General features: G+C 37.0%; 1 protein-coding gene across 1 annotated transcript in view; it reads left to right on the top strand.

Annotated features, from left to right (window-relative positions):
- The window catches only part of LOC113057054 (attractin-like), a 53,760-nt gene that overhangs the window by 15,774 nt on the left and 13,144 nt on the right, over nucleotides 1-24,842 (top strand). Inside the window, exons 9-26 of the mRNA XM_026224075.1 lie at nucleotides 565-748; nucleotides 1,404-1,558; nucleotides 3,184-3,268; nucleotides 4,747-4,967; nucleotides 5,636-5,757; nucleotides 5,860-5,998; nucleotides 6,530-6,711; nucleotides 6,864-7,083; nucleotides 7,757-7,942; nucleotides 8,176-8,424; nucleotides 10,193-10,330; nucleotides 10,425-10,518; nucleotides 10,706-10,758; nucleotides 10,989-11,083; nucleotides 12,287-12,365; nucleotides 12,481-12,638; nucleotides 19,752-19,813; nucleotides 20,683-20,761. Coding sequence (XP_026079860.1) covers nucleotides 565-748; nucleotides 1,404-1,558; nucleotides 3,184-3,268; nucleotides 4,747-4,967; nucleotides 5,636-5,757; nucleotides 5,860-5,998; nucleotides 6,530-6,711; nucleotides 6,864-7,083; nucleotides 7,757-7,942; nucleotides 8,176-8,424; nucleotides 10,193-10,330; nucleotides 10,425-10,518; nucleotides 10,706-10,758; nucleotides 10,989-11,083; nucleotides 12,287-12,365; nucleotides 12,481-12,638; nucleotides 19,752-19,813; nucleotides 20,683-20,761 — 2,501 coding nt within the window. The remainder of the gene's footprint in view (nucleotides 1-564; nucleotides 749-1,403; nucleotides 1,559-3,183; nucleotides 3,269-4,746; nucleotides 4,968-5,635; nucleotides 5,758-5,859; nucleotides 5,999-6,529; nucleotides 6,712-6,863; nucleotides 7,084-7,756; nucleotides 7,943-8,175; nucleotides 8,425-10,192; nucleotides 10,331-10,424; nucleotides 10,519-10,705; nucleotides 10,759-10,988; nucleotides 11,084-12,286; nucleotides 12,366-12,480; nucleotides 12,639-19,751; nucleotides 19,814-20,682; nucleotides 20,762-24,842) is intronic.

The following is a 24,842-nucleotide window of genomic DNA, read 5'->3' as shown; positions in this document are numbered from 1 at the left end:
GCACCCTTATCCTTTTCAGAATTGAGTGCTACCACGGACTGAAAGTCACAGTGAATAGTTGTGACCCAGTTCATGTCTAAAGAATCAGACCGCTAGGTACCGCAGAGACTTACTCTGTCATTCATCACTAAATTAAAATGAAGCCCCTTTTTGATGTTAGTTTAGTTGGTGTAAAATGTTTTGAAGTTGGGGAAAGACAAAAATAGTGCAGATGTTTTCATGGTTCATGTGTGAGTGAGAAACGGAGAGTGGAGACTGGGGCATGTTGTTTAGTTTTTGTTTCTAAAGGTAAATGGATTCCAATGTAGTTTGAACTCAACAAACAAAGCCCCTGCTAGGGAAAACAAGCATTAATTCGATTAGACTTTTGACTCAATCTGTCATCCATACTAATGTAGTTCTACCTCATGTGACACTTTTCCTGTTCTGGTGTGTTTGTAGTAATTGTGTTTACTCTACTGCCCTCTGCTGTTGTAATGGAAGAGCAACATCGCAAATATTGTTTTCAGGAGAACCAGTTTTGTTTCTTTCTTCACTAACTCTCATCCTGTACTTTTGCTGCAGTAAAGAACACATGGAGTGTTTTAGAGACTCGTGGGGCCCTGGTTCAGGGTGGCTATGGGCACAGCAGTGTGTACGACCCTCAGACCCGCTCAATCTACATCCATGGAGGCTATAAAGCATTCAGTGCCAATAAATACGGCTTGGCTGGAGACCTGTACCGCTATGATGTGGACAAGAGAATGTGGTGCGTTAAGTGACATTGCACAATTTAATGTAACACAGACTACTTTGCTTATGTAGCTTTTTTTTTTTAACCCAATATTGCAATTAGGCAATTAAAAATACCACTAAATTTAAATATTACCTCCTTGATATCTGTTTTTATAGTGGTTGCTTTAACAAAACCGAAATAGAATACTCTGCCATTTAAAAGTTTGAGGTCTGTAATACTTTTATTCAGCAAAGATGCATTCAATTGACCAAAAGTCACGGTAAAGGCATGTGTAATGTTACAATTTTACAAAGATTTCAGTTTAAAGTAAATGCTGTTCTTTAGAACTTCTGAATTCTGAAGAATCACATGATCCTGAAGACTGGAGGAAGAATGCTGAAAATTCAGATTTGCAGTTAAAGGAATAAACTACTAGTGTTTTATTTTTATTTTTTTTTTTTTATTTTTTTTTTAGTGAAATGAGTTCAGCCTTGATGTGCATAAGACTTCAAAATCATTTAAACAATCTAGCCCAACCCATATTTTTGAATGGTAGCGTAGATTCATGGAGAAAACTCCCAGATGGTGTGATGTACATGGTCTATGAGTGGTATGCTAGCATGCTACTATGAACATAGTCTGAATTTCTGTGCATTTCCCACTAATGATGTGTCTGATTAATCTGTAGGTTGATTCTGAGAGACAGTGGTTTTTTCCGTTACCTCCACACGGCAGTGATTGTTGGCGGGAACATGTTGGTGTTTGAAGGGAACACACACAACGACACCTCAATGAGCAACGGGGCGAAGTGCTTCTCCTCAGACTTCATATCATACAGCATAGGTGAGTACCAAACACCTCCTTTGTCACCTGAATATTCAAACCACAAGTGTTCTGTACTTGAGAAAATGTGATGTTAGGTGTTGGTTTTACTTCTGCTCTGCACTATTGTTTAGCATTATAGATTATTAAGTTTTATGTATCAGCAGCTGATCTGGCTGACCCAAAAAAAAAAAAAAAGTGGATGATTATTGGGTTCCCAGTTTTCTTAGCTGTGAGATTGAAAAAAATAAATGTTCTGGTATGTGATTGTTTGTGTTGGTCTGAATTCATTCAAATTTCAATGTTTATCGCACCACATTTTCACCCTTAACATACTTCTTAGAATGAATAGACCTTTTAAAATGAAATTCATTTGTGATCCTTTTATATTGCTTCCATCAAGTTTTTGAAATTAGAAGTAAAGAATATAATTTACCTTCCAGCAAAATGATTATATTATATGATTATGTAGTGCATGTTTTTGTTTTTACTGTCGTTTGCCTACTTCTTAGAACTTTTTACATTCACTTACTGCATCCTCTCACGTATGGCATCATATTTCTATATAATATCTCTGTCTTTCGCTATACTGAACAGCAGAACACGTAATTGGATTTCTGTGCGTGTAGCAGCAAGCCATTAGAGACCGAAAAACACTCATCAGGGGGGCTTCTAGCAGAAGGATGCGTGATCTTGAAGCCATTATTTCATGAGTGACACATTTGAGTTTTGTAATCTCCAGGGATCGGAGAAATGTCTGTCTGGTGATATTATCTCGCTTTTCATTTAGATAATGAGCGATGCTATGATCTCAGAATAGACGCATTACAAGCACTTGATTACGGCGGCTCTTGAATGTGAGAATATCATGCGTGGGTAGAAATTTAGAGCGTCTTTGAGGAGTTTGTAGTGCCTGCATAATACACGGGAAGCTTCAAACATATCAGAAGTGTCCGCGTTGGCTTGTTTATCATTGTAGATCCATCCACTTCTAAATTCCCTTCTCTTGTTCTTCCCAAGCCAACTTCTGTTTAGAGATTCTGACTAGTGCTGTGGTAATCTGTAATTAAGTAGAGGCCTGTCTTGGCCCTGAGGGTAATTGCTCTGTCCTTATAAGCTGAACTCAATTACGCTGGCCCACACAAGGATGCTGAATTCGATTTGTCAGAGAGTTTGCCAGCAGGGGGCAGTGACTTGTCACACATTCTGCGCTAATGGCAGTCATTACTCTTCATGCTTCTCTTACTCCTGTTAGATTAACCACTAACTCCTTCTATTTAACATCTAGGAAAGAGATGATTTGATGATTTGATTGGGTCAGCTCGGAATATGCAAAGAGCTCATTTTACAAACCATGCTGAGAAAGATGCAGGGAACTGGAAACATTCAGTTTTATCCCATTTTGCGTGTTATTAAAATGTTACGTAGTTTTAAAGTGCAAGTAGAGGTGCCTTGTAGCCCCTGCACATCTGCACAGGTCATCAATTTATGTGAAGGTTGGACTTATGAATATTAATTGTGTAATGTAAATGGAGATTACTGAGCAATGATTAGTCTTCATTAATATTCATGAGCTCTGTCTTCTCTATGCATATACTGGCAGCACTGGCTGAGATTCAATTTGTCTGTCGTTTTCCCTTTTCTAGCTTGTGATGAGTGGACTGTTCTGCCCAGTCCAGATCTTCACCAGGATGTCAACCGTTTTGGCCACTCTGCCGTGTATCACAATGGGTAATCTCAATGCTTTATACTGTCTGTGCTCAGTATATCAAAATATCCAACCGCATTTGTAATAATTTGTTTTGGATTAAACATAATGTGCACTGTTTTAAATGAATATTTAGGATGATTAACTCTACCGTTTTGAAATTGGGTGTTAGTAAGTTATATTTAGTTGCACACATTTATTCAGCAAGGACATGACAGGAAAGACATAAAGGAATACATTAAATTTTAAAATCTATTAAAATAGAAAAGTTGTTTTAAACTGTACAAATATTTCACAATACAATTTTTTTTTAATTGAACAAGTGCAGTGAAAAAAATCTCACTCCAGTCTGTTCACTTTTGAACAGTAGCATAACATTGAACTCTACTGATATTTGATGCATGCTTTTGAATTTCACCGAGAATAAATTAGACACTCAATTTCTACAATCAAATTATTATTATTTTTAGAATAATACACTTTCAAGGGAAGTCTATGTTGCATGTATTTAATATTCATTATCTGAAAATACTGTAAAAGCTATACATTTTTAATTTGTTTCAGAATTCTAGTAATGACCCTGTGTTATTGATAGAATTACTTTTTGCCTTGTCTATGTAAAATAGGTTTTAAATTCATATTATGACCATGTTAACCTATACTTTATACTATACCCATGGACATTTTTTTTTTTATGAAAAATCACCTGGGAGGAAAGTAGCCAGGTTCCATTTGGAATTGGATATCATATAACCAAAAGTTCATCAGCTTAGAAACCAAATCCACTTAAAAAAAATCAGCTCAAATGCTAATAATTGAAGTTACTGAATAATTCAAGTTATTGGAAAAAAAATAAGAACATCATATTTTTGCTTTTAAACACTCCAGTAAACTTGTCATACAAGCTGTAAACAAGCTGTTTGATGTGTCGCAAACGGAGTCAAAATAATTTCCTCAGATAATTGACAGCATGCCACTAACAATTAAATTGTAATGAGTCCTGTTCCTTTTTTTAAAAGTGTTTCTATTCCTGTGATTTTTGAACAGTGTTGTGGTAAATATGAAGTCTATATTTAAATCTGCCTGTAATCTTCTTCTGTACGGATTAGTCAAATGAAGTCATAAAGCAGAATCATTATCCATAAATAACACGTCTCATTATTAGTGATTCAGTTTGCCAGCTTAACTAACCACACTCATCCACACAGAAGACTATCTCCTGCGAGATTTTGACTGTGATCTGTATTCTTACCCATAATTCCCAGCGTCGTTGTCAGTGCCAATATGACCACTGAGTGACCCCTCTGTGGGGAGCTGTGGCACAGCACTGCTTTTGCTGTTTGACTTGTCAGTCTCATGCACTTTATTCTTCACTCCTCCTAACTTCTTTTCATGTTCTTCCACATTCGCACTGCCCTCTTCTTCCTCACCCTTCATACCCCTCCCTGTCCTCTCTCTGAGACACTCGAGGTTAATCTCTGTCTCTGTGTGTGTGTGTCAGGGTGATGTACGTGTATGGAGGTTTTAACAGCCTGATGCTCAGCGACGTGCTGAGGTTCACCCCTGCGAGCTGCGCTGCTTTCTCTGGGCAGCTGGAGTGTGTGAAGGCTGTGCCCGGCGTGAAGTGTGTGTGGAACTCCACTACCTCCACCTGTATGTCCTGGGATGAAGCGGCACCCCATGACACCGAGGGCTTCAGAAACACCTGCAGTCCCAGAGGGTGTAAGTGACAGGAACACCGAGGACGGCTGCTTCCTGTGTGTCTTTTAGAACGATTTAGTGTATTTAAGTTATGATTATTACTGTACGATGTCTTGCATTTTATGTGGCAGTGTCTGGATAACAGTATGCGTATTAGAAGAGTAGAATGATTTCTGAAGGATCTTGTGTCAGTGAAGACTGGAGTAATGATGCGAAAGTTATAGGGAATGTATCACTACGATTTATGAATTATCACTGAGAGTTTTCTTAACTTAACTGAGGGTTTTCCTGATCCTATTGCAACCGGCTGCTGGCTCCCATTATTGATTTGAAGTTTTTATGCCTTATGGGATACCAGCAGGAAGTATTTATACCACCAAGTGTTATTTTATTCAGAAAATTGGCAAAAAGGCCTAAATCCATGATGGCGCACCAGGCAGTAAGAAGGTTTGCACTCAATGAGAATGTCAGCTTTAGTTATTTGGCAAAAGCCAAGTCTTCTTAACTGAGTGGGACTCAAGTTTTTTTTGAAGATGTCAAGAGTTCAGAAATGATGGGTAATTTGCTCTAGATTTTTTTTTTCTTTTTTACTGTAATACTCTATTTAATTTCAGTCCAAATCCAAGTTACTGGATACACAGTTACTGCCACAGGCATTGTAAGCATTAATATATGTGTGTGCTTTCCAGATGCAGATGGTGAAAAGTGTGACCAGTATTCAGACTGCTACAGCTGTACAGCAAACACTAACAGCTGCCAGTGGTGCTCTACGGCCTGTGTGTCTGGTCATAGTAACTGCACCAGTTCCACGGTAAGACTCTTAAAAAAAAAAAAAAAAAAGGAACTTTTAGTTTACGAATTTGTAATACTGGAGCTTTGCTCTGACGTGTCTACTCTGTCTGCCGGTCTGCAGGGTGGGATAATGGAGTATGAGGCATGTCCGAAGGATAACCCATCCTTTGTGTGCAGCAAGAAGACCAGCTGTAAAAGTTGTGCTACAGATCAGAACTGCCAATGGGAGACGAGGAATCAAGAGTGCACTACCCTCCCTGGTAATAAACACACACATTGTTGTTTAACTGGGCCGTTGATCTTCAAATCATGTATCAAGCTCTTTGAAGTTCAAGAGCAAAGTCCTGTGTAAATAATGTGTTAGTCATAGTCCATTGCAAAAACAATGCTCGAATAATACAGGTTTAGAATAAAATATCTAATATTAATTAAATAATATCGCTATTTCTATTGCTGTATTATTAGTTAATTATTTATTAGTTATTTTTGTTAAAGGTCTCCATAAAGAATAAAAATAACTTATTTGTATTTTTTTATCAGTAGTATATTATATCATATTATCTTATATTATGTTATATTATATTATATTATGTACTTATTAGGGCTATTATAATATTTGTACATATTAGGGCTGGAAGATATATCATGATATGATCATCACCTGCTTTCAAACGGAGCTGTTTTTATTATTATTTAATTTGTTATTTCAAAGGATTCCTTCATCATTAACACTTGATATCACAGTTGCCATGTTTGGAGGCCTGATAAATTGCACCATGTTTGTGTTTTAGGGAATATCTGTGGAGAGAGTTGGCACCTGGTGGGGAACTCCTGTCTAAAGCTGATCACAGCCAAGGACTCGTATGACAATGCTAAACTGGCATGCCGCAGTCACCAGGCGGTGCTGGCATCCCTCACCACACAGAAGAAAGTCCAGTTCGTCCTCAAAGAGATGCACAACAGATCATTGCAAGTGAGTTTGTGGCACACTTTCACAGTCTTTGTGACCAAAAAGAAAAAAAACCTCATGAAGAACAATTTTGTCATCTGGGGGTTTATAATGCACTAGTCTTTGTGAAGCTCTTTACACATTATATTGAATATGAATTGTCCTGTGTGCTGCAGTCAAAAGCAGTCATCACTCCATGGGTGGGTCTGAGGAAGATCAATGTCTCCTACTGGTGCTGGGAGGACATGTCCCCCTTCACAAATTCCACACTACAGTGGCTGCCGGGTGAGCCCAGTGACGCTGGTTTTTGTGGGTACCTGGCTGAGCCCACTTTTAATGGACTGAAGGCGGCAACCTGCGTCAACTCTGTTAATGGGAGTCTGTGTGAACGACCAAGTGAGAAAGATGCACATACACACACAACACTGACCAGTATACACTTGCCTTATATTACACTGTTGTTGTTGTTGTTATAATCAGTGTTTTATACTAGATTTTATTTTTTTATGTACATTATTGTATATTTACGTACATTTATTGTATTTTTTTTTAAAGGTTTTTATAATGATTTTATTTTATAATTAGATTTTTTTTTTAAGAAATGTAAAATATAATAACAGGTTTTTAAATAACTGATGCCAGTAAGAAATATGCAGTAAAGTAAAATATAATAAAAAAATGAAAATTAGAAAAATAAAATCTATTCTATTTTAAACCAGGACTTTGTCATTTTAATATATATTATTTTATAAAGTTTCCTTTATTAAATCATATTTGACAGTTTTATATTGGCAGTTGTTACCTGTAGTTGTTGTTATATTATGCAGATATTTTTTTAACTATTATATATATATGTATATATATATATATATATATATATATATATATATATATATATATATATACCTGTTATTGCCCCTTATTTAAAAAAAAAACAATTTAACATTATTTTTCTGTTGCTTATTGATGTGAGAATCTTTAAAGGATTTTTTGATGCTCTTCCCTCTTTTCTCTCTCATGTGTCTTTCATTCTGTCTGTTTCTCTGTCGGACTCTCTCTGTTCCTGCAGCGAATCACAGTGTGAAGCAGTGCCGGACGCCCTGTGCCCTGCGCTCTTCCTGTAGTGAGTGCACCAGTGGGAGCTCGGAGTGCATGTGGTGCAGTAACATGAGGCAGTGCGTGGACTCCAATGCTTATGTGGCGTCCTTCCCCTACGGCCAGTGCATGGAGTGGTACACCATGAACAGCTGCCCATGTATGTCTGTCTCCCTTTAAGTTCATTCATGGCTGGCAGCCTGTTGTTTTCTCTCTGTGAATCGAGCACGTCTCCTGTTTATTGACTAGTAATGGTCAAAACTGTCATTCATTACTATTGACAAAAATCAATACAGATTAATATACTAATAATAGCTTTATTGTGAAGGGTTCAGTTGGAGGTGATTGCACTGCATGACTCCTGTTATAAATGGAAGTGTGTTTTTATTGTAGCGGAGAATTGTTCTGGCTACAAGACCTGTGGTCACTGTTTGGACCAGCCTGGCTGTGGGTGGTGCACGGATCCCAGCAATACAGGACGGGGCCAGTGTATAGAGGGCTCTTACCGCGGTCCAATTCAAACACTGTTCCACGCCCCTTCCTCTTCAGGCCCCTCCCTCATTCCCACCCCTCAGCCAATGCTGAATGTGAGCTTGTGCCCTCTAGAGGGCAGCTACAACTGGTCCTTCATCCAGTGCCCAGGTAAATCTCATCTCACTTTTCTAAGTTGTTCTGCATGTTGAGTGGATAAAAGTATGAATGAATATAGTGACGCTAAATTGAACCGGATAACAAAATGTCAATTTGATGCTGATGTACTGGAAGCATATATAAAATTAAGCAACATTGTGACAGTTCCTTGATTCTGTTTGAGTACTTGATTAAAAAAAAATCCTTGATTTAATTTTGCCCGTGAAGTGGAATTTTCCATGGAGCAGAATTCATGAAACGCATTATTAGACCATTTTTCAAGGCTGCGTGATATATTAAACCCATTAAAAATCATAATGAAGCATAGTGCTATTGTGAGTTCAAACATTATGATTCAGTTAAATAAACATAGGCGATTCAGGTTTAATATATGCACTTGAATTATTTACGTGCATGTAGGTTAGGTACTGCTCCATTAATAGTAAATGATGATCCACACTAACTATTATCAATTACATGTGAGAAGCATCTCAAACTCCATCATGTATATTGTTGTGAATTTGGGTTTATTATAACCTTCATCTGGGAACGCAACGCATGCCATTTCATGATGTGTAAGGTAAATAATTTATAAACCTACGCAACACTGGAGAATGCATCATCATTTCAATATGCTGTTGTTCATTGTGATTTCAAAGTAAAGGTTTAAACCTTCTATCGGAGTTTACACATTTTAATGTCCACATATTCAAGAAATTGCAGCGGCTGTAGCATGTCATCAAGAAATGACCAAATATTGAATATTAAGTGGGCATTTGAATATAATATTGTTGAGTCCATCTTAAAGAAGGATTAGATTGCGCATTTAAGTGTAAAAACAATCGTCAAGCCATTGGTGCCTTCTACTTCTAGCTCGTTTTTACTTTGTTTTTCTAGTACTGATCAGAGTTTGGCAGAATGGTTTTTTTTTTTTCGATTAATCGTTTTTATTAAATGACGTCAATTCGATATCGATTCTCAAAAGCCATGAATCAATCTTTTCTGATATTTATTTCAGCAAACATTTAAAAGAAGATCTGATTAATCTTTTCATTAGTCTTCTCCATTAGATGTCATCCTCTTATTGACCTTGCACAATGTCACAACAGAAAGCCTGTCATTCAGCCTTATTCAGTGCTTATCTTGACAGAGATACTGTTGACAAGAACCAAGAACAAACCGTGATTTGCAATGCTCAAGTAAAATTCTGTAGTAATACTACAAATCTGTGGAAGCATTTGACATCATGCGTAAAGGCGCCATAATTTCTGCAATGAATGAATGACCGGCGGATGGTGCAGCAACGCACTGTTTACACAAGCGTGGACGACGCTCACGGTGTTTTCAACCCCTGTCATCTCACTATGATGATATTAATACAAATTTCATCCCCAGCTGCTCTGAGAGTCACTTAATTAGCATTTTGTTGTTTAATTTGACAAAACTACCATCATATCACATACACGGCAGCTGCAAGGTCCTTATGGCAAACCGTCAAAATAAGTTTCTTTAAATGTGAAGAAACTGTCAAAAATATGACTATTTAGCAGTCTTAAGACTCAATGTGACAACAATGCTGCTACTACTACTAATAAATATTAATAATTATTTGTTAATGAATGATCACATTTGTTTTCTTTATAACAAGTTTTTACCAAAAATAAAAGGGTTTTTCATTTGACTTAGTATAACTTAAATAGTTATTAAATGCCTACATCTGATTTCCAGAAAAATGAAGAAGAACATTTGAAATTGTTCTGTTTGTTCCTCTCTCATGCAGCGTGCCAGTGTAATGGACACAGCTCTTGTGTCAATGAGAGCGTGTGTGAGAGATGCGAGGACCTCACCACGGGCAAACAGTGCGAAAGCTGTATCTCCGGCTACTATGGCGATCCCACAAATGGGGGCAGCTGTCAGCGTAAGTCTAAACACCAGCCCAGGCCAAAACACAGTTGACTTCTGCTGCAGGTTTGATAGGGTCTTAATTGTATGTGTGTGTTGCTCATTTGCAGCTTGTAAGTGCAACGGCCATGCCAGCATGTGTAACTCCAACAATGGCAAATGCTTCTGTACCACCAAGGGCATCAAAGGAGACCGCTGCCATTTGTAAGTGTGCTCACACACACACACACACACATACTCTTTCTGCCTCAGTAACATGAGGTTTTCTCCACTCTGCCATTAGAAGTAATGTGGCAAATGTATGAGGGATAGCTTATCGTTATCTTGTCTATATCAAACACTGTTCTTTATAATTCTACATATTTTCACTCGGTTTCGTTCTGTCCCTCAGGTGTGAGGTAGAGAACCGTTACCAGGGAAACCCTCTGAAGGGAACATGTTATTGTGAGTATGTCAATGGAGCGGCTGATGGCTGTTCATCTGAGTAATTTAGTCATTTACAGAACTAGTCATTTTGTCCTTACCTGACTAAATCAGACAGAAACCGCAAACCTGTGCATGTGTCAGTCAGTCTGGAAAAATATCCAGGTTTTAAGTAATAGTTTTTCAATATTATCTTTTATACTTTTCCTCTTCCTCTCACACACAACTGTATCTTTATCTCTGACACACAGACACATTGCTGATAGATTACCAGTTCACCTTCAGTTTGTCTCAGGAGGATGATCGCTACTACACTGCCATCAACTTTGTGGCAACTCCAGATGAGGTGCGTTACACTGAAAAAACAAGGCTGATAGTTTACTTTTTTTTTTGCAAACACAACAAACATTGAAATCAAATGGCAAACTAATTTGATTTGACGTGCAGTTGGACATCTGATGTTACGGTTTTCAATAGTTTTTTTTTTTTCATGAATTTGTTTAGCAATTCACTGTTGAACAGAGGAAACAATACAGCATTAGGGGAGTTTACCAAGGACACATTCTCACAGTACACCTATTATGTCCCTTTTTACAAGATGTAATATAAGTCTCATGTGTCCCCAGAATGTGTATGTGAAGTTTCCGCTCAAAATACCCCATAGATCATTTATTATATCATTTTGAAAATGTTTATTTTGAGTGGAAGCAGAAACACGCAATTTTTGTGCCTGCATCTTTAAATGCAAATGAGCTGCTGCTCACCACCCCCTTTTCCAGAAGAGAGCTGTGCCTTTACAGATTGTAACTTGGGTACTCTGAAAAAACGAAACATCAGTTAAGTTTTGATTATCATGTCTATCACTCTAAAATCATGCGTTTTAAAGCCATACCATACACTGTTTTCTGAGCGCACACATTCGAAGCATGTGCTCAGAAATCGGCTATTACACGGCATGTGAGTACTAAACTAAGTTCTGTTTCATGTCTTATTGCACTTAAACGGTCAAATACACACAAGTTTGTTAAAAACAAGTTACAAAAACACAGTTGGTTTTGTCTGTGAAGGCAAACTGCTGGGAAATAAACTGCATGTTTATATTAGATCTGTATTAAGTGATAGAATCTGCTGCTGTCTATGCTGATAAAATGACCCACATTAGCACTAATAAGACATTTCTTACTTGAATGCTGTTTTAAATGCTTTAGTCTGAAGATAAAGATGGTGGATTGTGTGCGGCTCACTCAGGACGGGGTCTCCGCTAATATGGCAGTGTCTGTCAGCAGTCATGGGCGGGGCTTGTAAAATGTGACATCAGTTTTTACAGACTCTGCAAACGGCTTGTTCTGAGACACTGCTTATGATTTATGGGGACTTAAAAAAAAAATAATCATACTGCTGATATGCCATTGTATAAAATCTACAGCAGTTTGTGGAAATTTTTGCTTCTATAATGTATTTCAAAAGTTGTGTATTTTTCTTAGAATGTTTCATATACTGTCTTTTTTTTTTTTTTTCGTCTGAATGTGTTTTTTTTTTTTTCTTGCAGCAAAATCGAGACCTGGACATGTTTATTAATGCCTCAAAAAACTTTAACCTCAACATCACTTGGGCAACCAGCTTTGCAGGTATGGAGCCCAGACTTGTGTGAAACACATATTTCAAGCACATCATAAATGTGTTGTTTGTGCAGCTGAAACTGTCTTCCTTCCTGTGACCCTGCATTTCTTCCATTCTGAGCAGCTGGGACTCAAGCTGGTGAAGAAATCCCTGTAGTCTCCCGCAGCAACATAAAGGAATTCAAAGACAGTTTCTCCAATGAGAAGTTTGATTTCCGCAGCAATGCCAACATTACCTTCTACGTGTATGTCAGCAACTTTACCTGGCCAGTCAAAATCCAGGTGAGAGGAGTCCACACATTGAGTTCGGTGACGTACACCGAGAAAAATATGATGTCTGTGTGTATGAGCGCTGTGTAAGCATCAGCGAGGGTCTTTGTTTTATTTTGCTATCTTATCCTCTCCTTCCATCTGTAAATTCACAAAGGCCTTGTCCTTTTATATTTTCTCATATATCTTTGGCCTTTTCTGTCTGGTCTGGAAATGATTTGGCAGAGCTTTCCTTTCCCTCCCTCTTCTCCTCTCCTTTCCTTTCCTCTCCTCCTCTTTTCCTTTTCCCCTCCTCTCTTCCTTTGCTTTGGAAAGTGATTTAACCTACCCTCCTGTGCTAGGATGCTGAAACTCAGGGTTTAGTTTGGTTGTCTGTCCGCTATTCTAGAGCACGTTCTCTCCTCAGCTCATGGAGAAAGGGTGAATTTCACACAGGTAACGCCCTTATCGTCTCTCGTTCGCCTTTCGATTCTCTAGCTGCCCTTTGGATGCCACGTTTCACAGGGATTGCATGTGTGGATCCGAGCGCGATTGCGGGCGGAGGGCTTGCGCCGTGGTAGCTCTGGAGGACAGAGGGGTTGTTGTCAGGCATTTAGAGGAGAACAACAAGAAGGATTGGGCTGGTGAAAAAAACGCTGTGCTCAAAACCTGCTCTGTAAACATGGCAGGCTGAGACTGAGAGTGTCAGAAGGAATGTTAAGTTGAAACACATGGCACTTTGAGAGAGAGACTGAGAGAAGAGCCTGAGAGGAATAAGAGAATCAGAGAGATCAGCAAGTTCAGAAGAGGCACAATTCCAGCCTTCTGTTTCTGCCTCTTGTTTTCATTTTGCCTGTGGCCAAAGAGTCTGTGCAGCCTGTGTAGTTTTTGGCCAGCGGAATGGAAGCTTGAGTCAAAACAAGAGTATAGTAGGAGCGTTCATGTGTCGAGTTTCTGTGTGAGAATGTTATTTAAAAGCAGAATTTGGTTGAGCTTCATGAAAACATTTATAGGGTCACATATCAACCTCTAATCAAAAATGTTGCATGAATATTTTTATTAAGAATTACATGATAGTGAAGTTCATTTAATAATACCAAAATGGATCCAGACATTTTACTTGTGTTTTGCGTTTTTAAATTTACAATTAGTGTAAATGAATCATTACTGTACAGCAAATGCTGCAGCTGTATCTAAATACTGTTGTATTGAAGCCTGTTTCTGCCACAAATGAGGATTTTTTTTTTTTTTTTTTAAATCATAATAATGACAGTTTATATTGAGAAATGTTCTGGAAATAATGAGGAACTTTTTTCTTTTTTTTAAATATTGAGAAAAGTTCTCGAAAATAATTACCGTATTTTCCGGACTATAAGTAACACTTTTTTTCTTTTTTTTTATAGTTTGGCTGGTCCTGCGACTTAAAGTCAGAGTAGACGCAAATTTTTTCTCTTGGTTCTAAATAAATGCGACTTATAGTCCGGTGCGACTTATAGATGTTTTTTTCCTCATCATGACGTATTTTTGGACTGATTCGACTTGTACTTAGCTGTGACTTATAGTCCGAAAAATACGGTACTTATTTTCTCAAACTTTTTTGAAATATTAATAATCTTTCTCGAAATGACTTCTCAAAATAAGAAATGTTTTGAAATATTCTCGAAATACTGACTTTTTTCGAAATGAGGAACTTTCTTGAATTAATGATTTATTTTCTCATAATAATGAGAAATGTTCTTGAAATAATGAGAAACTTTCTCGAAATATTGAGAAACTTTCTCGAAATAATGACTTATTTTCTCATAATAATGAGAAATGTTCTCATAATAATAAAAAACGTTCTTGAAATAATGCCTTAATCCACGCATGCGCAATGCAAGGGTGATGGCAGGCTAGTGAGATCTGTTGGTGAAAGCCATACAGGACCTCAGCTGACATTGCTTTGTTTTGTAATCAAATAGCCATTTCAGATAAAATATCTGCATGTAGTCTTGTTAATTTGTATCGCTTCCAAATTACTCTGCTCGTGGCTTCAAACATTCCAGACTAACCTGTTTTTTTGAAGAAATGAAAGCCATTACACAAACTTAATAGATGTGTATTTCGATAATCTATTAATTTTATCAGCTGTCCCTTTCAATCATCACATGCATACAATATTCATACATTAAGCCATCTCATTTCAAAAGCACAAAGCATTGTTGTCTGTTACCAAGGCAACCGCTTGGTCTTGGTCTTCTTGCAGGACAAAGGCTAAACATGAAAAAAGCTTAATGTGGGTTGAAGTTCAAAGACAGACTGAAGCAAATTCAGTGCACAACTTCATGATCATGCATACTGTATACAGGCATTCAGCTGGACACAAAATATGAATGCGTCCCAAAACTGTGACACTTATTCTATAACAGTTTTCTGTAGGAAAATATTTAACGTGCAACTCAAATTCTGGGATCTTATGCTTGCAGTAGATGTCGCAAAGGTTGCATTGCTCATGCATGGATTAAGTCATTATTTTGAGAAAGTTTCTCATTTCGAGAAAGTTTTTGATTATTTAAAAAAAAGTTTCTCATTATTTCAAGAAAGTTTTTGATTATTTGGAGAAATTACGAGATATTAAGCCATCATGAGAAAGTTTCTCATCATTTCAAGAGTTTCTTAGGTACCTAAGAAACTCTTGAAATAATGAGAAACTTTCTCCTATATATATATATATATATATATATATATATGTGTATATATATATATATATATGTGTATATATATGTGTGTATATATATATATATATATATATATATATATATATATTAGTGCTGTCAATCGATTAAAAAAAATTAACTAATTAATCGCACAATTTTTTAAAATTAATCGCGATTAATCGCAATTAAAAGACTGAAACTTTTTGGATATGTAAATGTAAAATGTAAATAATTAATGTAAACTCAAGACAAAGAAACTATTTAAATTCAAAATATGATTGTTTATTGGAATTTTTGTTTAACTTGTAACACAGATTTTCCCATGTAAACAACATACCTGCAATAAACCATCAATATCCTCCAAATTAACTGTTGGCTTGAAAGCCATATTTATTACAGAAATAAAAACACAGGCATGTAAGTACCATTTGAATTTCAAAACAATCAATGCCAATAAAAAACAAAAATGATTTCTGTTATGTTGAATTCTAAGTGGACTGCAAAAAAATTCCAAAGTATAGTCATTGCCAGTGCTTTATGTGGGCCGGTATGCACTGGTACTCAGTACTGCCACTTCCAAATATAGCTCTTGAGCGTACCGCCACCTCTCCGTGCGCCCAGAACGTGCTTGTAGCGTACCGGTACGATCATCTGGACATCTGTTTTAATAGAGGTTTTAATCTTTTACCTGCACTGCCGATTTTCAGAGCGCCCTTCACAATGCAAGCTTCCTAATTCATCCCACCCAGAGCAGAAACTACATTACCCATTCACCTTTAAGTTATACAAGTGAATAGCGCATGTGTCGCTTTTCCCACTGTTAAGTGTCAACAACTCAACGTGGCCGGAGAAGGTGTGTGAAACTCGTTGTGAGTTATACTAAAGCAAAATCTTGAGTATTTATTGTCTGATAAACATTAAAAACTGTCTGCGGAGGTTGAGTCGTCCTGCAGCCCCCGCTGGCTGCTCATTGGCTGCAGCATCTTTTTTCTAAGTTCTAAAAAAATACCGTAGACGGCAAGGCACAAATTTAGATATTAATTTATCTAATTAATCTATAGCCCATGCACAAAGACAATATGATCTTTTTGTCCCCTTTGTGTTTTAAAGCTTGATGAAGAGAGAGAGCGCAAGTTGCTGCAGCTGAGGAGGACAGTGATGCACGCGCACAGGAGTGATTGACAGTTCGCGGCACTGTGTACAAAAAATACTCCGCTACACAATTATTTCCTTATTTTCGTTTAAGCTTATTAACGTTAGCGTTACAGAAAGGTCTGATTTACGCACTGTTACAGTCATTGTTTTTTTTTTTTTTTTTTTTAAACAATGACATTTGAGTTCATGATTTTAATGTTGCTGTTTCTTGTGGCAGATTGAAGAGTAATCCGGCAGAGTTTTATACTGAAACTTTCCGTCTAAAAGTCCTTCCTTGGGCTTATCCATATTTCTTTGCACGTTGAACACACATAGGCCACAACTGGAAATAAAAAAAAACTGCAACCGCGTTAATTGCGTTATTTTTTTTTAACGCGTTAAATATTTCAAATTAATCGAATGCGTTAACGCGCTAATTTTGACAGCACTAATATATATATATATATATATATATATATATATATGTGTATATATATATGTGTATATATATGTGTATATATGTGTGTATATATATAAATACTCATAATTACGAGAAAGATTCTCATTATTATGACTTGCAGAATTATATAATTTTTTTCTCTCAAAGGAACAGGCTTCCATACTGTTGAAATAACAAATTATTTATTAATTATTTTTTAGGCTTAATTGTCATTGTCTTAAATATGACTGAAGCTGCCATTGTGACATTTGTACAATTGTCGGGTTTCTCCCCCGAAGTAGCCTGTTACCCTCTGCTTATTCACCACTGTACAGTGAATGAGTATGATGAGATGAATGTCCACACTTAACAAAAAAAAACAAAAACAGTACTGCTATTCAATATACATAATCGCGTAATAATTATAAAACAACAAATTTTGAAATCATGATTCATAACTGTCCATTTTACAGAAGTAGTGTTTAAATGTAATGCCTTAGTGCAAATATGTTGGTAATTCTCATGCCCTGGTCATAGTTTTGATTAGAACCTGCAAACATTTCACAAGCTTAAATCAGATCAGAAAATTCCACATAACACGATTGAAATTCTACACCGCTTCCATGCCGCTCTCCATTGGAAATAACTGAGTGGTCTGTCATTTGTCGAAGATGGTGGAAAGGCAGGTTTAGACATTTTTGACAGGCTTTGTGAGATTCTTACATGAGAGCTTTTTCATGAAAATACAGAGTGCTCAACTTTTTAATTCTTTTTAGCCAGTTTAATGTTCAAAAACCATACATTTGTTCATTGGAGGAGTGTAAACTGTGGCTGTGTCATGTTTTCAGAACATTGCTCTGTTTGTCTGAGCAGCGTGACATGTCAACTTCTACCTCAGCCAATGGAAAGAGTTCGGGGTGGGACTCTCTGTTTGTTCAAACAATGGCAGATGGGGACAGAATGTAGGGAATGTTTGAGAACCCAAACTTCTGAATCCATATTTGAGTTTTGTATTTCGTAGTGGTTCAGAAATGCCACACTTCTCCTTTTATCCTGGGCTAGTTTCTACACGCTTATGTTCTGTCAGTAGTTATAGCAGTACATTTGTTCCTCAGGTTCAATCCTCCTCCACAGATCATTTCATTATACTAGTTAGCTTACCTTGGCAGGTGTACCAAAACGTTCTCTCCTTTTTGTTTGGATTGGGTAAGTCCTTAAAACACATGACAAACAAGCTATATATAGTGTTCACGTCACAAATGCCACAATAATGCCCATGTGAGCCACAGGTTGTCATGTGTGAATGACAGTGATAAGTTGGCGTGCTATTGTTTTATGGTGAATGTGTGTGGGTATCAGTACTGTGAGTCAGGCCCGTTTGTCTTTGAGACTGTGAGTCTGAACATGAGGAGGTTGTGGCGTGTGAGAGAGGCCGTATCAGCGCACAGCATCTGCTCAATGAGAGCTCTGTGTGAATTCAGCCTCCATGCTGTGGATGTCTGCAATGCTCTCTTTTACCCTCTCCCTCGCTGAAAATCCTGTGCTTATTTTGGAAATGCCTGGAGGAGTAGAGAGGGAAGAGTGAGCTTGTTTGAAAGCAGGTAAAAGATGGAGAAAAAATGACAGTGTTTTAAAGTGGAAACGTCTCCGGGGTCCCCTAGACTCCTGCCCTCTTTTCGGAAGATGGGTTTAAGACTGCATTCCTAAACAGAGCGACAGGAATGATGTAATTCTTTGCAGCCTTTGCTCTGTGAATTTCAATAGGGTCATTTTAAACACTCAGTTAACATAATTGTGGGCTTGTTTCATGTTTCAAACGCTGGGTTAGTAATTAAATTGGGCTAATCAGGTTTTCTTATTTCACGCTGTACGTTTGTAAACCCTGGGTTAATGGTCTAATTTGCATATTTACACGGTTAATAGCACTGATTGGACAAGTACAGCATGTAGCGAGTGTGTGACCAGTTTTAATAACAGCTTGACCATCTGGGTAAACGTCAACATGTAAATCTCCTCTGCTTGTCTTATATGTTCTGAAAAATACTTGTTTGAAATTGAAATCGAAGATTCAGAGGAGCGTTTGCCATCACTTTTCAGTGTTTTTTTTTTTTTTTTTCTTAAACATTAAACACTGTAGTGCTGTATGGATATGTAATGAAGTACGTATATATATATATATATATATTATTTTTTTTTTTCCTAATGTTTAAACATTTATATAAATATTTTTAAATGTTTTTTATTTAAGAGTAAACACATTAATTACTCATGACTTTGAACTCGTAAATCCATAGATAAACAAAAATAATAATGTAATGTAAGTGAAAATTTCAATTTTTTTTTATTTTACACATTATCACACAATACAAACTTTTCACAGTATAAATTGGTCTTTATACATTAAAATAAATAGCTGCCATTCAAATTTCAAGATGGGGTTCCTCACACAAGAATTCTCATGTCATCAGTATTAAACCTTCAAAATTCAGGTTTAAAACATTGCTTAAAAGTGCTTTACCTGGACTTAATAAACTTGCCCAAGCCTAATACTAGTGTGTAAAACCATTGCTCTTTGTCTGTTATACCTCTCTCTCTCTCTGTTATTGGAGGTTCATCCTAATAACATAGTGTCATAGTGACATCGTGCCAAAACAATATGATTATTTGAATTAGAATGTAGAGTCTGAAACTGTAAAGACTCTATTGATCGTGTGTGGGGAAAGAGAGACGTATATCAGCAGGGGGCAGTATTGGTACAGTCAGAAACGAAACCTTTGCTCTCATGTCCTATTTAGATGGACTGAAAAACACATGTACACAAGCATGTAAATTAATGATTTTCTCACTGTTTAATACCCATTTCTCTTTTCTCCTCAGATCGCTTTCTCTCAACACAGTAACTTCATGGATTTGGTTCAGTTCTTTGTCACGTTTTTCAGGTAAGACAAGCACGTGAGTTTTCAATGAACTTCTAAAACCACAGATATTCTCAAAAACCCAATTTAATCTAAATACTGTACATTTTTAATGGAACTCATTGGATTGGAGTATGATCAGGGTGTGATATGGCTCTAAGCTCTAATTCACCTCTGGAAGACCTGCTGTAATATGTTATTGATTCAGGAAGCAGGTGGCGTAGACCCTATATACTGTAGCAAACTCACCCTGTCACGTACACACTTTCTCTCACATTCTGCCATGTCGCTTGTTATACTTCCTACTGGTTCCAAAACAGCAAAAGGGTGATTAAAATATGATAATCAGTCAGATGTGGTCATGCGTCATGGCTAAGACACATGTGATACATACACACATGTAACATACACCCAACTGTAGCTGTGGTCGCCCATGGTTCTTCATCATTAGTTATGTCAGATCAGCCATGATGAATTACACCAACTCTTCATAGCCTCGGTGTGTGCGTATGTGTGTGGGTGAGCTATTCCCAAAACCCAGAGCAAATGTATTTCAGCTCTGCGCACACCTGCACTTATAAGGTATAAACATGCACCTACACATTTATGATTCTGTCACATACAGCCCAGTTCTCCTAAACACGAGAAGCGCATTCATGAGCTTTGCCCCCATTACCATGAGGATACCAACACTCCTGTTCTTTAGCACACCTGCGGCTGTGAAACTAACTCTAATCCATTAAACATGAACAGCCCCGTGTGTGTGCTTCAGATGTGATCTTGACATGAATCAGTGGAATGGGATTCTTTCATTGTTTTCCATAAAAGAACATCCCAAAACATTAATGATTGTCCTGTTCCTTTCTATTTCCTGTTTTGTCGTGTGTGTGTAGCTGTTTCCTGTCCTTGCTTCTGGTGGCAGCAGTCGTATGGAAGATAAAACAGAGCTGCTGGGCATCACGGCGCAGAGAGGTCAGTGCTATAGCGTTTCCCTTGTTACCTGTGGAATTTCATTGACTTTCACTGCCACATGATGCTCTACACCGCTGTGAACCATCCTATTAATGTCACATCAGCATCTTCAAATGCGGTCAGTCAGGTTGGTCAGATGCATCCATTAGGATGTTTTGGGACAATTCCACTAGAGGTTGACCAATATAACTATCTATATTGGCCGATAATTAATGCGCATCTCGTCAGTAAAGAGTAGCACAGAGCCGTTGTTATCTGACAAGCTGCGCAAATCCACATTCATTATCAGTGGCTCTGTGTAGTAACAGCTGCTCTATGTGAAATTATGCACGTGGTGTGTGTGTGTGTGTGTGTGTGTATATATATTTTAGTAACACTTTAACAATAAATTGCTACACTTTAACACTGTTACACTTTGATAACATTCATTTTAAATTCAACTGGAAGTATTTACAACAAGATATAATGTGTTAGAATGCACATTATGAAGAATAATAATTCTGTCAAATGATTAATAGTGGTTAATCGCATCCAAATAAGTTTTTGTATGCATAATGTTTCTGAATTTTGAAGGGGACAGGGAAAAAAACAAACCTTTTGTCAGACTTTTTTTTTTCTTATGTATTTTAATTGGATATCAAATACACTGCTGAATGATAACCAATCATTTTTATTCTATAATATTTTTTTCTGCATTTTCCTAATAACAATTGTAAAATTTGTGTATGCAAACCAGTATTAAGGCAGAATAGGTTCTAATTGGCTTGATTTCCTGCACTAAGTTATTACTTCTACTAGACCGCTTTGGATTTTCTGTGCGACAGCTCCCTCCGGCTTTGAGTATGAGTGAAACGTGCACTGCATAAGAGTATTTAGTGCTCCGTAATGTTCATATTGTTTCATTTTGGTTATGAATGAATCGTCTGGTCATATAAAAATCTTGTTTCTTCGCCCATGTGCTCACACATCCAAAGCACGCACACAGAAAAAGTGATTTTAAATGCATCTGATTGAAAGATAAATCATGGTCGATCAATCAGCCACATGCATGTAAAATGCATGCGCTCTTATTTCAGTGTTTTTGTTAATGTTGAGGTTATTTTAGCATCATATATTTAGTTTAACTCCAGTTAAAGAGGCCAATTTATATATATATATAACCATTTACCTGAACTGTGTGCATGTATTTTAGAAACTAACATTGTTCTTGCTCCATCCATGCAATAACTGCATCCTCCTATCAACCGAGTTTCTATTCACTTATACTGCTGTGTAATATCGACAGTATGACCCATTTCAAGAGCTGACAAAATTAAGATTTAAAATCAGAGCATAGCTGAGTGTAAAACTTTTGTGTGTTTATGTATTTTTAAACAATTTGTTGATCATTACCAGTTAATTGATTTATTACAATGCAGTCAGATTTGTAAAAAAATAAGAAAATGTGCTGAAATATGAAGCTTGATTTATGGCCCCCCCAGAGACGGAAGAGGTTTGGTCTTGAAAGGTTTTCAAGAAGCCAGTTTAAACCACGCAGGGGTGTTTATAAGGGCTAATGTGAGTGTCCTTTAAAGGACCCTCTTCACCATCTGGCTTAGTGAAGTGCTCTCTTTCATTAAAAAGTGGTAATACTTTTTCCTCTTTCATGCAACAATTAAACATGCATTCATATGTGTACATGCACATCACTTCCTATCTCAGTCTTGAACGTAAAGTTTTGCACTCCTCTGACCCTTTAACTTCAAGCATGACTTTAACTAATCAACTCCATGGCAACCAGACATAGACAGCTAATTTGGGGACAGTAAACAGACTATTGACTTATATTTGAACCTGATATATTAGACATTTACACAATATACAATTTTAAGATCAGCCATTTAATAACTCATCTGTATTAGCAAGAATTTGAAAGTTGTTGCTTTGTCCTATTTTTAGTCTTTTATTGTAAGTCTATACTTCATATACTTTTTAATCACTATGTTATACTTTACATAAGCTTTTAATTTATATTAAATATGATTGTGAATAATAAAGCTGCACATATGTATATGTCCTGCTTTTGAACACCACTGTCCTGTTTGAAGGTTTGAAAAAGCATCGGAGGGTTGCTCAGATGTCGAAACTGTAATTGCAAATCAGAAGTGACCTTTTCTCAAAGCGCTCTGTGTGTGTGTGTGTGTGTGTGTGCGCACGCATGCATGCAAGTAATTACACAGAATTCCTCCGGAGGTGCTCTGAAAGAGTTTCCAGGTAAATCTTTCAGTGATTTAAATATCACAAGCCTCACAGGCAGAGAACGTATTGTGACCCAAAAATCAAAGATGCGGTTTATCAGTTTTTCAGGGACTATCCTCTGTAATTGTTAGATATGCAAATGAGGGCCATTCAGGCGAGATGAGCTGATGCTAACAGACTGCTGATTATTTTCTTTAATCTTGCGAATGTGCGTCATTCAAAGAATATTACAAAAGCATCCCTATGAAGTTTCTATTTAGTCGCTTTTTAAAATGAGACCGCATGCTCCTACGTTTTCAGTTGTGAATCCATGTTGCACACTTACCATTGCATTGGGAAATATTTTTGATTTATGTGTTTGTGCAAATAGAGCATGTTGAAATCTCCCTTTGTTATTAGTTAATATTCATTATTTATGACCCAATTAAATTAACTTTACTCTCTTCCGAACACTGAACACACTTTTTCTCAGACCCAAAGGTAACAAGATTCAAGATTTATGATGAGCATGAGCTCCTCTTCAGTCATCGTCACTGGTCCTCAAACACACACACACACAACACACACTAGCTCTCGCACCTTTATTGATGAGGCTGTGAATTAAACTGACAAAGAGTGGCTTGTGAATTAGCCGTAGTGGGAATAGCTGTCGATATTCTCTGTCCATGTGTGTGTGCTATAATGAGGTGGCCTGAGCTTGTGTCTCGTGTTTGTGTGTCTCTCTTTTACACTGAGAAACAAATGCTTGTTACCAACTTTAAGGTTTTTTTATTTGTATTTTTTATCACTTTATTTATTTATTTATTTATTTGTCATTCTGGTTGTTATAAGGGTTATATCATGACAAATCAATATTATCTGACTTTATAGCCATTTTATTATGAAAACCTGCTGTAACTTAAAAAAATTGAAACAAAGTACATAAGGTTAGATACTATTATTCCTAAGCACTAAAAGAACTGATACAAAGAGTAAAGCCTTGTGCTGTAAATCAGAGAAACAAGCAGTTGATATTTATTTTTAGAAAAGTCCCTGATCATTTCAGTGTGATCTTAACATTTCCCTGCAAATTGTTTTGTGAACCTGTCACAATGAAACGCATACTGGTAGTTTTCAAACAGTCTGTTATTGAAGGTGCTGCAATTAAAAAGTGTATTGTAGTCGAAATAAAAAGCACCGCTCAAATGAGTGCAGCAAAGCTTCTCATGTCTTGTGGGAAAGAGAGTGTTTACATGGTCATAGAAAATATTTAATACACCGCAGCAAACAATGGCCCGCTTTTAATTCTAAGGGTCCGTGAGAGAGTGGAAACTAAATATATAAATAAAATATGCACAAAGTGTATGTACTAAGTTTGCACTTTTTGGTGCAAAATGCCACCCCCATATATGTGGACTAAGGGAAAATGCCATTAAATCTATGATGTGACCTTGGAAAGATTTAGGCAGTTTGCCTTGATTAAACTTGAACTGTTTTCATTAAGGGAGATCTGAAAAAAAAAAAAAAAAAAAAGAGTTTTGGTGTGGAAGGGGGTTAGTGATCAACCCCTCCTGCTTGTCCTGGAAACAAATGTCATTCATGCATGGCATGTGATGGTTATTGGTCCTCTTTGTTGTCTTGATGATCTGCAGCTGGTCTTTATCATGGGAGATGAAGCCAAAGTGAAAGAACAATCGATGTGGGCAGAATTAATTTTCCTCTGTATTCTTTCTGAATGCTTATAAGAATTATTTCTGTCATTGTAATTTTGATCAGAATTCTTCTGAAAAGGTTCTTTGTGTGGGGGTATTTGGACAGTGGAAGTCAAATCCTTGACCATCTGTAGCTGGTCAAGACTGATAGA

Source organism: Carassius auratus, chromosome 38 (genome assembly GCF_003368295.1).
Source record: "Carassius auratus strain Wakin chromosome 38, ASM336829v1, whole genome shotgun sequence".
NCBI classification, from domain to species: Eukaryota; Metazoa; Chordata; class Actinopteri; order Cypriniformes; family Cyprinidae; genus Carassius; species Carassius auratus.
This window is presented reverse-complemented; position numbering and strand designations above follow the sequence as displayed.